Source organism: Platalea leucorodia, assembly GCF_965183815.1.
Source record: "Platalea leucorodia genome assembly, chromosome: 1".
Taxonomy (NCBI): Eukaryota; Metazoa; Chordata; class Aves; order Pelecaniformes; family Threskiornithidae; genus Platalea; species Platalea leucorodia.
Window position 1 is genome coordinate 113,376,125 of NC_138823.1, and position 14,574 is coordinate 113,390,698.

Genomic DNA, 14,574 nt, shown 5'->3' on the forward strand with positions numbered 1-14,574 from the left:
GGTCAGGCAGTGTCATGAGCTGCGGAAGATAACAGTGAGAAGAAACTTAATCTAGAAAGAGTGGGATGTAAGGAGAGGACAATGGGGTCGTGGAGGGAAGGTGATGCTGAAAGGTCCTGTTCACGCATGCTCTGCCTTGGTCAAGGGCTCTCCTGTGACTCTGGGTCAATAACGCATGTGATGTGATCTGTTTAGGCATGTGCACACCGCTGGAAAAACATCTACTACGAGACAGAGTACATCCTGCCCCACGGCTTCTGCAACATTATTCCCCCCAACCTGCAGCCCAATGGGAGGAAGCTCTTGCCCTGCTATGAAGGTAAGGAGCGTGGGGGCCGGGAGTGGGGCTTACCTCCCTCGCTGCGCTCTCATTTTACAGCTGCTGTGTTTTCCCTTTATTTCCAAACCCATCCACCGTAACCCTCACTACTGATTGGGTTTTTTTTGGTTTTTTTTGGGTTTTTTTTTTTGTAACATACAAAAAAATTGTGGCACAGCTTGGGGTGGCGGTTGGGTTTTGGGTGCAGTTGGGAGAGTAGCACAATGACTGAACAGGTCCTGTGACTTACTGTGCATGGTCACACTTTACGAGAGGAATAATACATTTCTGAACTGTGTTTTTGAGACAGCAGCTCTCTCTTCCCTTACGTGAATAATAAGTAGATACTGGTCTGAGCTTGGTCTCTCATGCTTCACTGTGGCACAGAGTAAAAATCCAGAATTACATTGCAATCGGGAACCAATTTGCCCATCTTACGGAAACGCTTTCATTTTTGTGTTGTGATTTATCAGAGGACTAGAGGAGACAAAAAGGGCTGCTTAACACCTTGCTCACTTTGGGGAGCTTTTGTGTTTCGGGTGCTGTAAGGTGTCTCAGTCCGTTTGTATCCTCCAAAGGTCTGGGTTTGGGGTGCATGGAGAGGCAGGGATCCAGCTCTGACCAGTGGGTGGCTGCGCCTGTTGGTTCTGCTCCAAATCCCAAGTATCAACGTTTTAATTTTCCAGCTCTCTGGTGCATGTGAGACTCTTGTATCATGTTTCCTTTCCTAAAGACTTCAGAAGACAGTGTCTCCTTGGTCAAGAGCAATTAACTAAACCAGAGGCACAGGGTATCTCCTAAGATTTCTTCGCCTTCAGAGAAACATTTGGGGGAAAGCACCTTCTTGGTTTCTCCTGTCTGTCCTGGGCAGCATCTTTCCCCTCTCGCCTGTAGCAGACTGAGGAAGCGTGGGAGTTCAGACACCAAGACGCAGCAGGGTTTGTTGTGGGCAAGACCTCTGATTTTATTTATTTGCTTTTATCCATTTCTCCCCCGTCCGCAGTTAGCAGCAGCCAGCAGCAGGCTTGCTGCTGACATTAGTAAGTGGGAGAGGGATAAGGTGGTGGATGTCCCGGCAAGTTTCTGTGCTGCTGTCAAGTGGCTGTGTCCCAGCTCGGTGGCCCATGAAGCCAGGTCTGTGACAGAGCTGGGTCTGTTCCATGCCCGCCCTTTCTCCTGAGGCGGCTCCTCGCTTCCCTCTGGGCTTTGCTCGGGGAGCTGCCACCACAAACCCATGCACCTTCTGGAGACTGCACGCCCTCATGCATTGAGTGTTTCCCATCACTGAAATTGGTCATTATTTGAAATGTGAGGGGTTCTGAGTCTCTTGACCCAGCCATGCCAGCTGCTTTGCAGCAGAATCCAGGTAAACTATGTAAGCCTTCCTGTTGTGAGCACCGTCCTACTGTATTTGTCCTTTTTTTTTTTTTTTTCTTTTTTTTCTTCCTCCTCCTCTTGTTCCTGTCAGCAAAATCAGGATAAGGCCTCACACTGAGGTAATGCACTGCAAATCACCCAGTATTAACTTTATGGTCAACACACACACGTGGGGACGCTGCCAGGGCTCCCTCTGAGCCTGTGTCACTGCTCCTGCGCCGCCTTGAAAGCGGCTTGCCTGAAGCTGTGGTGGAGAGGTGGTTTCTGGAAGAGACGAACTGCTTGTGTTTTTCTGTGCGTCATGTCTTCAGAGTAAAACTGCTGCTAATCTGACAGGATATTTGCCAGGAATTGCTAGAAAATAGAAATGTGTGGGCCTAGTACATGCAGAGCAGCCAGTGGAAAGTTGGCAGGGCTGGTACAGTATGATGTTGGCTTAATTTCACTCCATGCTAGAGTGAAAATTGGAGGTTTGGGACTGATTTTTTTCTCTCCCCGCCATCAGACATGAAATCACAAAGTATCACGAGGGATGGCTGCATTTGTTTACTCCTGGATCTTTTAGGTTTCAACAAAACAAGCTCAAAGAGAGAGACAGCCGTGGTACGTCATGCAGAGGGATTCGTTGCTTGAGGTTTGCTGTGAAGTAAGATTGCAGTCATCCTTGTAACTTTTTTCCTTCACTTTATGGAAGCAGAAGAAGAAATTCTCTTCCACTGACACTGAGGAACAGCCCAAAGGGGAGAGGTGGCAAGTCTGATAGGGATAATAAACGCTATGTGTAGTGCAGCTGAAGTGCTGCCTCACCGAGGGCCCCTGTGGCCATTGCCGGGAGGCTGCCAGACCCCCGGCTGCAAACCCTGCACCGGGGAGCACACCTTCGCCTGCCGAGGTCCCGGCATCTCGGCTTTCTCCGGGATTTGGCACGCATGAATGGGTGCAGGCAGTCGTGTGGTCTTTTCCAGAAGCCCTGTCGTTAGCGCAGCTAAGGCGATGGGCCTCGTGAGAGGCTGATGCGGCTGCGTGGTCCACAACCAGAGCTGGCTCCCGCCTAACTGGCAAAGGGTGCAGGCCAGTTGAGTGCACATCAGTCTCCATCCATCTCCATGTGTGTGTGCACCTCGAGACGGATTATTAGCTTGTATAACAGAAGTCTTGTGCCAGAAAGAGAGAGAAGTCTGACCTTGGGACAGACGTACTTAATGCATACAGTATGTTTTCTCTCCACATAAAGCAGGCTTAATAATTAAAGACAAAGGAGGAAATGGAAATTTCCTGACTGGATGGTAGTGGTGCAACAACATAGTAGTCTCAATCTATCTTATTCTTGTCTGGCTTCCCTGAAAGGGCTGACAGAAGTCTGGAAGTGATTGAGAGCTAATGAGAACAGCAGCAAGCCTAATAGTTAAATGCAATCTTTCTGAGTAGGAACTAATCTGGTTTATATGAGCTGGATGCCCTTTGTGGTATAGCTGGCGTATGGAGCCACGCTCTTTCAGGCAGTGTTTTCACTTGTTTATTTTTCCCATAGCTTTAATGGCCTTCCAAAAAAAGGGAAGCTGCCTCTTCATTCCCCCCTCCGCCCCCCAGTTTGCAAAGAAGGGTGGCCGTGTCAACTGTGCGAGGCAGCCCAGCTTATGGGGAGAGCTGGGATGGTTTCCTAGTCCTCTGTGGTAGGAGTTGGTGGTGGAGGTGGGGAAGACCGATGGACCCTTTGGTTAGTAAATAAGGGGAGCAGCACATGCTCGCATGCCTTGCCTCCAAAGGGATATGCGAGTTTTCCCACAGAGTCCAGACCACAGCTGGTTTTCTGGGAGCCATCAAAACATCCCTGCTTTGTGGTGCAAACCCAATACCACAATGCTAGGTCAGAAAGATTACTACTGTTTCTTCCTAGTGTAGTTAAACACTGTCAGATAGGAAGGAAGAGGCTTCCAGTGCAAATGATAGTTTACTGTAACTGTCCACTTTGCTTCCCTCTGTGAAGATGTTAGATACAGGGTTTTATTGCACTGTGGAGCTTGTGCTATGTTACGGCATTAAAGTTTGCTTACAGACTTCTAGAGAGGTTTGCTCAGAGAAGAAGTTGAGGAGCATTTGCCTTCAGAATCATCACACATCACAGCTTATCCTGTTTGTTTGTATATTGTTTTATCCAATTACTTCTTCCTCAGCCTTACTTCTCTTATAACCTGAGATCATCATGGCTACAAACCACTGCCATCATCTTCTCTTTTTTGCTTTATGTATTTATTCATGGCACATCTTCAAAGTCACAGAGGCAGCCACCTCTTCCAGACTCGGCCTCATCTTACTGCTTTGCTATCAGCTGTTGCTGCAGCAGTTAGTTTAGTGGCTTGTGGTCTGTGCAGTTGGGGGTGCACAGCAGTCTGTGGGCAGATGAGGAAGAACAATAAAGAAGTGTAAAAACAAAGGATCTGTTCATGACAGCAGTTATTGCCTGGAGCTACGTGGAAACTACTGAATCCACTGTATGCCATATCTGAACCTCATGCAAATGTTGCTATTCAGGTGTGCAAAAGCTGTGAGCTGACACAGTAACTGCATGGTTTCCTGCTGGTTCATCACTGCATTGATGGGTGAATGGATGGATGGCAGTTTTGTATGAGTGACAGGTGTCACTGCTGTGCACTGAAGTGGAGGGGAGGTGGAAGCAATCTTGGTTTTCATGCCTTTTGGGCTCATCCGCTGCTCAGGAGAAGCAGACCTGCTCTGGGGAGGAGGCAGAAGTCTGTGGAGCTGGGATGTGACAATCCAGGATGTGGGAGGCTGCTCTGGGCTGTGACCATGGGGGCATGGGTGGAAGGAGACCTACTCAGCACGTGGGAAGGCATGGGGGGAAGCCGCATGCAGGTGGGAGTTAGGTGGGCCGATGAGGAGGGGTGGTTTTTTGCTGGAAGGGTTATGCTGGAGACCAGGAGTTCAGTGTCCATCCAGGCTGGGGTGCTGGCTCCCTGGGGAGGACTGCCTCTGTCTGGATCCCCCCAAAACATGGTGCTGATCTCTCCTCTGTGTCAGTGGAGGTTTAAACACTCAAATAGCCTCAATATCTGGGGTGTTTGGGCCTTTGTGTTTCTGTTTCCTCTTCCCAAATGTCACTAAAGCTTTTTTCTCTCTCTGAGGTGTTAGGAATAGAGGTTAATTGGTATGCGTGATGTGCTCAGACTGCATAATGATAAGATGGAGTCTTGATACCTGTAGGGAGGAAGGATGGTCATTGCTGTGCATCGTTGCTGTACGTCACACCATGCTACTGTAATGAATCCATTTAGTCATCTTCTGTAAGCAATAATTTTCTCCTGAGAAGTATTGTCAGGTATTTATTCGAGTCAAAATGTTTTGATGTTTTTTCTTCAGTTCACAGAAGCACTGGCTATATCTGAACCCTGAATTTAATTGAAATGCTGCATTCCCATCTATTCACTGTTACAACCACAATGTAACTAGTTATTTAAGTGAAATGTAGGGCCGTTAGTTCAAGCAGACAATATTGCCAATACAAGTGACTTAAAAAACAGTGAACATAACAGAAAGTCATGAACAGTATCTGTGGAACTATGAGCTTCAGTGGATATACCAACTCAGTTTATTACACAACCATTTAAACCACCAGATCTTTCCCATTCCTTGTATTGCAGTTAATAGTCATTTGGTTCATTTAAAGAATAATTGATTTTTCATTGCCTGACAGTGAAAACAATGTACGTGTTTCTGTTCCTTTTCTAATACTTATGTTGTTGATGAAAATCATCTGTGTTGTGTCCTCTGATGTTGGGGCTTTTGCTTCAAGTTACTCCCTGATCTGAATTTGGTGTCTTTTTTTTTTTTTTTTAAAGTAGGCAAAATTATATTAAAATAAAACAATGCTATGAATTCAACAAGTTTTTTACTTGAGTGCAGAAGTGGTTTAATTCTTGTGCATGTATTGTTTTAACAGAAGAAAATCCTCTGTTTATTCTGAGAAATTAAGTAATTTTGCATGTTTGTTAAACACAGCCGCATGAAGCTATGGATCCATCTACCACCCTTGAATAGCTGCTTTGTGCCATTGCTAAAGCTGCTACCATTTCTTCTGCCGTCCTCCTACAGTTTTGCATGCCCTTGGTTTTCATTTGCAGTCGAATTCCAGGGACGATGGGGCCTCTCAGCCGGCTGGAGTTATGTGGGGTGATGGTTTGGAGACATTCAAGCCTCGCCCAAGTCTACGGCAAAGCTCTGATGGCTGGGGAAGCCGCCATTGCGTTTGAGGCTTTTATGTGTTGCTGAATTGTGGAAAAAAAAAGAAGTGCTGGAAAGCCTGTTTATAAGAGAAGAGAAGAAGAAATTTGAAAATCCAAAATAAGAAAATTTGCCTCCTATCCTGCCCTGAGGCATTTCCCATGGTTATGTCGTTATTTGCCTGACCTAAACCTTTCACTGTGCAAGTTAAATATCCTGTGGCAATTTTCCTCTTTTATTTCAAAGTGAATTGAGCTGTGTGTTTTTTGAAGGAGACACTTAAAGAAACTGTGAGCCAAACATAATACAATTTTATAGGGAAATACAACATTTTAAATCCATCAAATTGTCAGCGGGGCCTACTTGCAGCGGTTGGTTACGGGCCTGACGCAGAGAGCCATCGAGGCTTGCTCTCAAAAGAAATATATGCATAAGAAGTCCTCTCTTCTCAAGTCCTAGATGAGGGGCCCATTTGGCCTGGGTCGTGAGTAAGATCTAGCAGGGACTGTGGCCTCTAGTGCCTAAAGGGCTGGTGGGCGCTGTAGTCTCGTGGTGGGCTGGAGGTCTGGCTGGCAGGCCAGGTCGGCCATGGCTGTGCGGCCCTGGGGTGGCTTTTCAGGCAGGGCAGGGTGCTCGCTTGCCTGAGCATCAGCCTGACCCCCTCTAGCCCTCCATCAAAAAAAAAAAAAAAAAAAAAAAAAAAAAAATCCTGTGAAGTGGGATTTAAGAAGGCAGTCTCTAAAGCCTTGAGCTCTGGCAGTACAAAAGCCTGCTGCCACGTTTAGCAGGTAAGGCAGAAGGGATACTTCCAGACCTCCAGGGCCACAGTGGCTAGCGATGTTTTGTTTCAAATTACGGTAGGTCGAGTGCAAAATCGGGAAGAGGCAAGGTCTGTTCACACTTCAGTACATCAGGTAAAGGCAAAACTTTGGCTGGAAGTGAAATCATCTGGATGGGACGGACGTGGAACTTGCTGCATTTCATCCTATGCAAGGGTGGGAATCCAGCTCTAGTGAAGGCAGGGCCTTTAGGACATGCACAGCACTATTTTTCAGGAAATGTCAGAGGGAGAAACTCCATCTCCTTGGCTCTCTGAATAAAAAAATGTTCACATCAATAAACAAATATTTTTTTTCCCAGGCAAAGAGTGCCTGGCTCTGTGAGAGACTATATGTGGAGAGCTAGCAATTGAGAGCCTCAGCACTTTCTGAATAGCCATGAGCAAATATGGGCTTCATTTCTCAGTGAAATTGTTGTTGTGCATTCCCACTGGGAAACCCAAGTGTGCTTCTGGCCCTCCTGGTCTGCTGGGACACACATCTGCTTTGGCAGGACCCTGCCTTGGCCAAGGGCGTTAGGCATTTGGGCTGTAATTTGGGGATCAAGTCACTGTTCTGCGTGGTCTCTCCAATTAAACCTCTCCCTGTGCAACTGGTGTGACCTCAGCAAATTCCTTAAAATCTGAGCATCTTTAGGATGTTAGGAAGAGACTATACATAATATGTAAAGGGGGAATGGGGTGTGTGTGTATGTGTGTATATATATACATGGAATGTTTTGAAAAAATTCTGTGAGAAGGCAGCAGTTTATAATTAATTCCTTTCGATCTTCAATAAGATAAAATGCAATTTGAAAGGAACTTGCTTGGTTCCAAAGAGGCCATTTACTCATTGATTTCATTAAAATCTTTATCATTTAGTAATGAGTTACTGGTGCTTACTAAAAAAAAAAATTTCACAATTACCAGGCTATATGGTGAATGTTTTTGGAGCCTGAATTACTGTAATATACAGGAAGTGGCAATATGCTGAAGCTGGGCACTCGTTAGTATGGTAAATATTTGAAAATAATGCTCTGGAAAAAACCTGCAAAGGTTCTGATCCAGCTCTAAATTTAAATGCTCCTAAACTGAAAATGTTTGGATTAAGACCGGGTGGAAAGAGATTTTCTTCTTTTTTCTTTTTTCTCCCTCCCCCTGCCCCACCATGAACTGAATGTATTTCTAAAAATATTTTTTTCCTCTTCTGCAAAAAGATGAAGTAAAAATTCCTCAGGTCTGTTAGGGGAAACAATTGCTACATAAAATACAGAAACAAAAACTATAGTGATGCTGGTTGGATCCCCTGTGATCTGGGAGCTCTGAGCAGCTGGCCATGAAAAGCAGTAGACCTGAGCATCCCCCAAATGTTGTCTGATCGCTTAAAAATGCAGCGCCCTCTCCTTGCTCACTGCCTCCCTCCTGGGACCGGTGTCCCGAAGCATCCCTCCACCAGAAATGTTTACTGGGGGCTTTGGTGACTGTCATTGTAGGGGGGAATCACTTATTTCTCTGAGGCAGTGACAAGCCTGGAGATTAAACCTCCTGGCGCAGGGTTGGTGGCACGCAGGCATGGGCATCACCTTTTCTTCCCCTCCTTCCCCGCTGTGTGGATCTAGCCACTGGAGGCAGGGGCATCTGCTGATGCACCTTTACCAGGGTGATGCTGCTGCTGTTATCATCATGTTACTGTGATATTGCTTGTTTAGCAGCTCCCTGGGCAGCACACTGGATGTCCCCCCACAGTTTCAGGCCCCTCGCTTTCCCCACAATGTTGGTGAGGATGCTGCCATGGTGCACATTGGTGGCAGATCCATCAGTAAAACCTGGAAGCTCTGTGTGCTGGTGTCCCTTGAGGCTGCGCATGCAGCAAGGCAGAGGGCTCAGGTGGAGAACATGTGCTATGCCAGGGATGACCGCAGTTTGTTTTGTTCCCTTTTTCTATCCAGAGTACAAGAAGAAGTATGGGGAGGAGCATGGCTCGTGCCAGGCGGGGATTGCGGGCTTCTTCACCGAGGTGAGCAGGGGCACATGCACGGAAGGGATGGGGTTGGTGAGCGGCTCTCCTGCCACATGCCCCAGGAGGGGAGGCCCGAGCACGGCTTGGATAGTGGGCTGAGTGCTGAGCTTGGTCCCTTCCTGCCAGCAAACACCCTCCTGCCTCATCTGGCCTCCTGGGTGCCTGCATCTTGCACAACGCCTGTCCAGTGGTTTGTATGTAGGCGTATGTGTCTCAAGGTCTGTGCGCAAGAATGAATGAATTGACTCTGGGAAACATCCTCAGGGAATATTTTTGTTGTGTACATCCCAAAAAAATGCATAGAGATATTTCTGTGTCTAATGTTAACTCGTTACTTTAAGTGATGATTTAAAACAGTCCTCTCTGAACGGTTTTGTTTATGTATGTACATCTGGGTATATGTATCTATGTGAATATAAAAATATGTACATACGTATACATACATAAGATAAACACTTTTTTTTAGGGTTCTGATTTAGTTCTTTATTTCAAAAAGATGGAGAAAAAAATAGCATGGTAAAATATATGCTCCAGAGCTGTTCTAAATACCAGACCGTATTCTTTCCTGGACAGAAGTCTATCAGCCATGTTTTAGTTATGTCAAGGATGAATTTGTTCCCTTATGTATGTATTGATATTTTTTTGTAATGTTTCAAAGTTGGGGTTTTTTTGTTTGTTTGTTTGTTTTTGAGGGAAAAAAAAAGCTATTTCAATGTCAGGCTCCTTGTCGCTGTAGTGTCAAGTATATACTCACTTCTAATTATATATGTGCTGGTCTGCAGAATTTGTTGTCCAGGCTGATCTAAGCAGAATACAGGTGTCCTCTCTGAAATGGCAGAAGGTGATTTCCAAGTAAACTGTGATGGCAGGCGACATTGCCACAGTGGCATTGTCTGATAACTGGATGTTCAGCCAGCAGCAGCTGTTTCCTGGCTTGTCTGCTCTCTCCAGCCTGTTTCTGTTCCCATGCTTTAAATCCTCCTAGTTCAAAAGATACCTTTGAACTTTCATTGCTGCAGCCCAATGGCAGCTCACTGAGCAGGAAACGCAGATAAATGGCTTTTTGGGTCAAACAGGCAAGCCCCTACCATATATTCAGCACTGCTGATGGTAGTCATTCCTCCTGGTAAATGATCCCTTGACCTCAAGGGCACAGCTCCTCCCAAGGAAAAAGCTGTTGCCAAGCATGTCCTGCTCTTTGGTTGGGTTTGCAATCTTGTCCCTGTAGTTTTACTAGGAAAATCCGTTGTTTAATGTCTCCCCCCAACTGGAACTGCTCACTCAAAGGGATCCCAGGCATGGGAGTGTTTTCCCACAAGGGTGGAGTTCACCCATGGCCTTGCACTGAATGGAGGTGTGAGGCAAAGCAGCTGTCCTTGTGTCTTCTCCAGGGATGGAGAACTTACCTGGGCTTAATACTTCCAAGGCTTCGTTTGGTCCCTTGCTGGAGGTATTTAAAACCAGATCCAGGAGTAAGGTTTCCCTCCAAGGATACTGAATGCTTTGGGGCAACATTTTCGCAATCTCTCTCGCATGCAAATGTACCTTTGATTTTGATTCAAAAGCATTATCCGTGAACATCTACCTTTGGATGCTGGATCAAACTTCACCTGGTTTCTAGTCTTTTAAAATCCTGAATTATGTTGGGTGTGTGTAATGAACTATAGCCAGGTTCTCTCTTGAAGAGTGGAGCGTATCTGAGGACAGAGCAGGGCAAAATGTTCCAACCATGACATAACGCACACCCTGCTTGTTGAGTGCACGGCAGCTCTTTAGCTTCATAGCTGTAAAATCGAAATCCTTTGTGCTGTATCCTTCATGATTGGTTGGTATAGCATGTCAGCCAGTATTGAGGCACAGTCTGTAGCTGAGTGGTAGGTCTGGATGGGCTGGGGCGCTTCTGTCACTTGGTGGAGGTCTTCAGGTCTTCTAGAAGATGTTTGGGAAAGGCAGCAGGTGGAGAGAGATTTTTGGGAGGACTGTGTTAGCAGGGATAAGTTTGATGGTTAGTAAGGCTGAGGAAGGTCTTTTATTGAAGCGGCAGAACAGCTGAGCAGAAGTGAGTCATAAAAGGGGAGACTATGTGTCTAGGGTGTGTGCAGTGACCTCTGTGTTTGGGAAGAAGGATATTCTCTACATGCACACAGAATGGAGATCGTTACAGATGGGCTTATAATTGGTGTTTTAAGTTAATATCCTGTCCCTTCTCCATTACTGTGTAAAGCATGAATTTTTGTCCAGTTTTGATTGTTATTTATTTTTTTCCCCATCCTTTCCCCCACACCCTTCTGTTTTTCCTGTTGTAGGAGCTGGTCATCATGGGAGCACCAGGGTCTTATTATTGGACAGGAACTGTGAAAGTACTGAATCTCACTGACAACACATATTACAAGCTGAACGATGATGCTGTAATAGCCAGGCGGTACACATACCTTGGTAAGCAGCTCTCTGGTGCTCACTGTGAGAATGGATTAGTCTAACAACATATTTCAAGGCTTTAATGCTATAAAGTTGATACTGATTTTTTTTGGTGGTGTGGAGTATTTTTATGAAAAGTGTGAAAGGAAGAATGTCTGAATTAAAGGGTTACCTTCCTGGAAAGGAATATAAGCAAAGAAGCAGCCAGAATATTCCATTTTTGTTTGCTTGTTTTAAAAAAAAACTTTGCTATAATTTTTTTGACTAATATAGAAAATGCATTTTGACTGAAAAGCAGGTTGGATGGTAGTGGGCCTCCTACATTCCTGCTTTTGCCCTGTGACAGACAAATTATTTGTCATTAGTTAGGCTGTGTGTCTGCTTACACCTGTCTTTAAAATGGGTACAACACATAATTACAGAATGTATATTGCAGATACAAATTTTTTTCAACAGAAATAGCACCATGTAAGTGAGTCGTTGGCAACAGAAGGAGGTTGTGAAAGGATTGGCTATAGGTTTGAGTACATCTTTAACTCAGTTGGTTTTACTTGCTGTAAAACCAGCTCTAAAACCAGCTAATCTCCCAAATAAACTTAATTTAAAGGCTTCCACCTAATCTCTGGTGCCTAAGACTGTTGAGACCTAGAAGGCATTTCAAACAGTCAGTAGTTTGATATTGTTGGACTAAAGATTCTCACTGACTTCTCTTTTTCCCCTTAACCTTTAGTCTTTAAAAAAACACCACTTGGAAAATCCTGCTCGGCGAAAGCTAAATGAGGAGTGTATATATACATATTTAAGGACATAAATAGGTTCTGCGACTGATAGACCTGAATTATGGTGTTTACCATGTAGACAAGAGTCTCATAATTTACAGCAGAAGAGCAAGGGAAATACAAGACAGCCTTAGAAGGAAAGCACTCTACTCTTCTTTAGTTATTATATATCATTTTAATGTATCAAATAAGACTGAATCTTTGATCTCCTTCTTTCAAATACACTCTTTCTTTCTTTGATCTATCTTCCCATTTTTCTTCTTGCCTAAACAAAAATCTTTTTAAGTCATTAACTTCTCTGACCTCTTTGCCTACAGTCCTTTGCCTTCCCTGCTGACCAAAAAAGCACGTAAATTTCCAAGCCTTCCTGGGCAGTGATTTTAGCCAAAGGAGGATACTTCTCTCTGGTCGATGTGGGACTGTCGCTGTCTGATGTGATATGTTCTCTGCAATGATGTGGTTTCTTTGCTCTGTTTGTGTGTGTCTGTTCCTGTTTTACCACTTCCCTTTTTGGACTTGTGGTTACTGAACTGCTCCCCATACCTGCTTTGTGTGTCCCTTGCCAAACTCCACACACACCTTCCTTCTCTCAGCTTTTGGAAGAGTATTGGAGGGCGTACTGTTGTTTCCTGCCTCCGTGAGCTCTCGAGCTGAATATTGGCAGATCCTGGGCAGAACGGTTGCTGAATGCTAACAAGAGGAGCGGTGAAACCCAATGAGCATGATCCAGCTGGCTGACCCTGTTTCTCAGGCTCTTTCCTTCTGCGACGCTTTATTTATTTATTTATTTATTTATTTATTTATTTATTTATTTATTTATTTCCGCTCTCCTCTCCCACCCCACCCCATCTCCTGCTCAGGATACGCGGTGACAGCAGGTCATTTTTCTCAGCCGACTACCACGGACATTGTAGGAGGAGCTCCCCAGGACGGAGGCATCGGAAAGGTGCGGCTTTTTGTCAAACAATAATGTGGTCACATGCAACAAGGCAAAAAAAGTAATATCGATGCAGTTCCCACATGTCTGAGAAGCTAAGAGATTTTTGCCTATAGGGTAGTTTTGGAGCACTGTGCAGGGGAGAGGTGAGGTAGTTTGAAGTAATTGAATTTTCTCCACCTCTTCCTCCAGGTGCCTCACATCCCTCCTCCCTCACTTTCCTCTGTCTCCCATCGAACCCTTCAAAGAGTTATTTTAATGTGACACTGGCAACATTTGTTTCACACCGCTTCTGTTTAGGATTTGTAACATATAGATATCACTTAAGCCTTGTCTGGAAATGAAAAAAACTTGGAAAAGAGAATTTGTCTTTTTTTCTTCATACATTTGACAATGCTTCGCATGTGGACTGTTTCGATATTTACTTCAAGGTAGCATCTCTAATAGCATGAAATGCCATTTACTAGGTGATTCTATGTCTCTTTTAAAACTTCTTAATATGCTGATGTTTAGTGGATTAGAATCTGGGTTTCTGCCAGATGTACTTAAAAATCTTGGTGATAGGGTCTTGTGAAGCAAGAAAAAAAAAAAAAAGTGGTTTTCCTGTAGGCATACATATGTTTGATGTCCTGAAGATGTAAGCAAGTGAATGGCTGGAGAGTTAGGTGTGCCTGCTTGTTCCAGTATCGAGTACCTGGTTGCTATCAGGAGCAGGGTGAGGTTGAGCGCTGTGACCCCTATACACTTCTGAACTAAAGGTGGAGAAGTGGGAGTGGGGAGAGGGAGGGAAGGGATCTGCTTTTGCCCCTCTTTATTCAAAATCTGGTCCTTTCAGAGTTTGCTGCCACCATGTGCTTGAGCAGAGATGTCCTGCAGGCCCTTCCATTTTCCTCCCTCTGGCTCTCCTGCTACATCAGTTGTAGCTGAGTCATAATAATGAGGAGTGAGAGATCTCCATTACCAGCAACACTGTCCCTTGGTTTAAGCAGATTATTTCTGGCAGTAACTGTGTCCCCGGGGTAGCTGTGCAAATGAGGAAAATGGAAGAAAAGTAGAGGATGAACTTGGTACATACACCTGATCTGGCATGACTGGGACATACGGTATATAGTAGCAGTGCAGTTGCTACTGAGAAGATGTATATGGGAAATTCATAGTTTCCTTATCCCAGGTAGTCTGTTATGGCTGCACCAATGCACCTTCCTTCCAACCTGTTTTCTCTGTGGCACAGATTTAATTTCTGTACAAGGAGGGAGGAAAAAACAGCTGCTAACATGAGATCCATGAGAAAGCAGCTGGCCCTGTAGTTTAAAGACTCTTGCTCTAGTTGCAAAAGCTCCCGTTATTCTCCATTGGCATGGCACTTAGGTAGCAGGAATGCATGGCAAAGGGGCGGTAAGAGGTGTTGAGTACAGAACATTATGCTGAGCAGTCCTGTTGTGCTTTCCACACTCTCTAATAAGCTAATCCTTTCCACTTCCCTGATAGAAAGTGATTAGCATTGTCACACTCTTTTCACCGAAGGTAAAGCCAAGACACTTAATGAGACTGAGTCATTTCTCCACAATCACCAGGAGCGTCATTAGTAAGACTGGGTTTGGAGTCCTGACACCTGGCAACGTGCTCTCGCTGCTAAACGTGCCACTGCAAGACCTGGGGAGTTCTTTA

The 14,574-nt window shown here is 45.0% G+C and overlaps 1 protein-coding gene across 1 annotated transcript in view; it reads left to right on the forward strand.

The window, feature by feature from the left end:
* ITGA9 (integrin subunit alpha 9) overlaps nucleotides 1-14,574 on the forward strand; it is a gene marked incomplete at both ends in the record, with an annotated part of 229,450 nt that overhangs the window by 16,272 nt on the left and 198,604 nt on the right. The window contains 4 exons of the mRNA XM_082327280.1: nucleotides 196-319; nucleotides 8,702-8,769; nucleotides 11,079-11,208; nucleotides 12,830-12,915. Of these exons, the coding sequence (XP_082183406.1) occupies nucleotides 196-319; nucleotides 8,702-8,769; nucleotides 11,079-11,208; nucleotides 12,830-12,915 (408 nt within the window). The remainder of the gene's footprint in view (nucleotides 1-195; nucleotides 320-8,701; nucleotides 8,770-11,078; nucleotides 11,209-12,829; nucleotides 12,916-14,574) is intronic.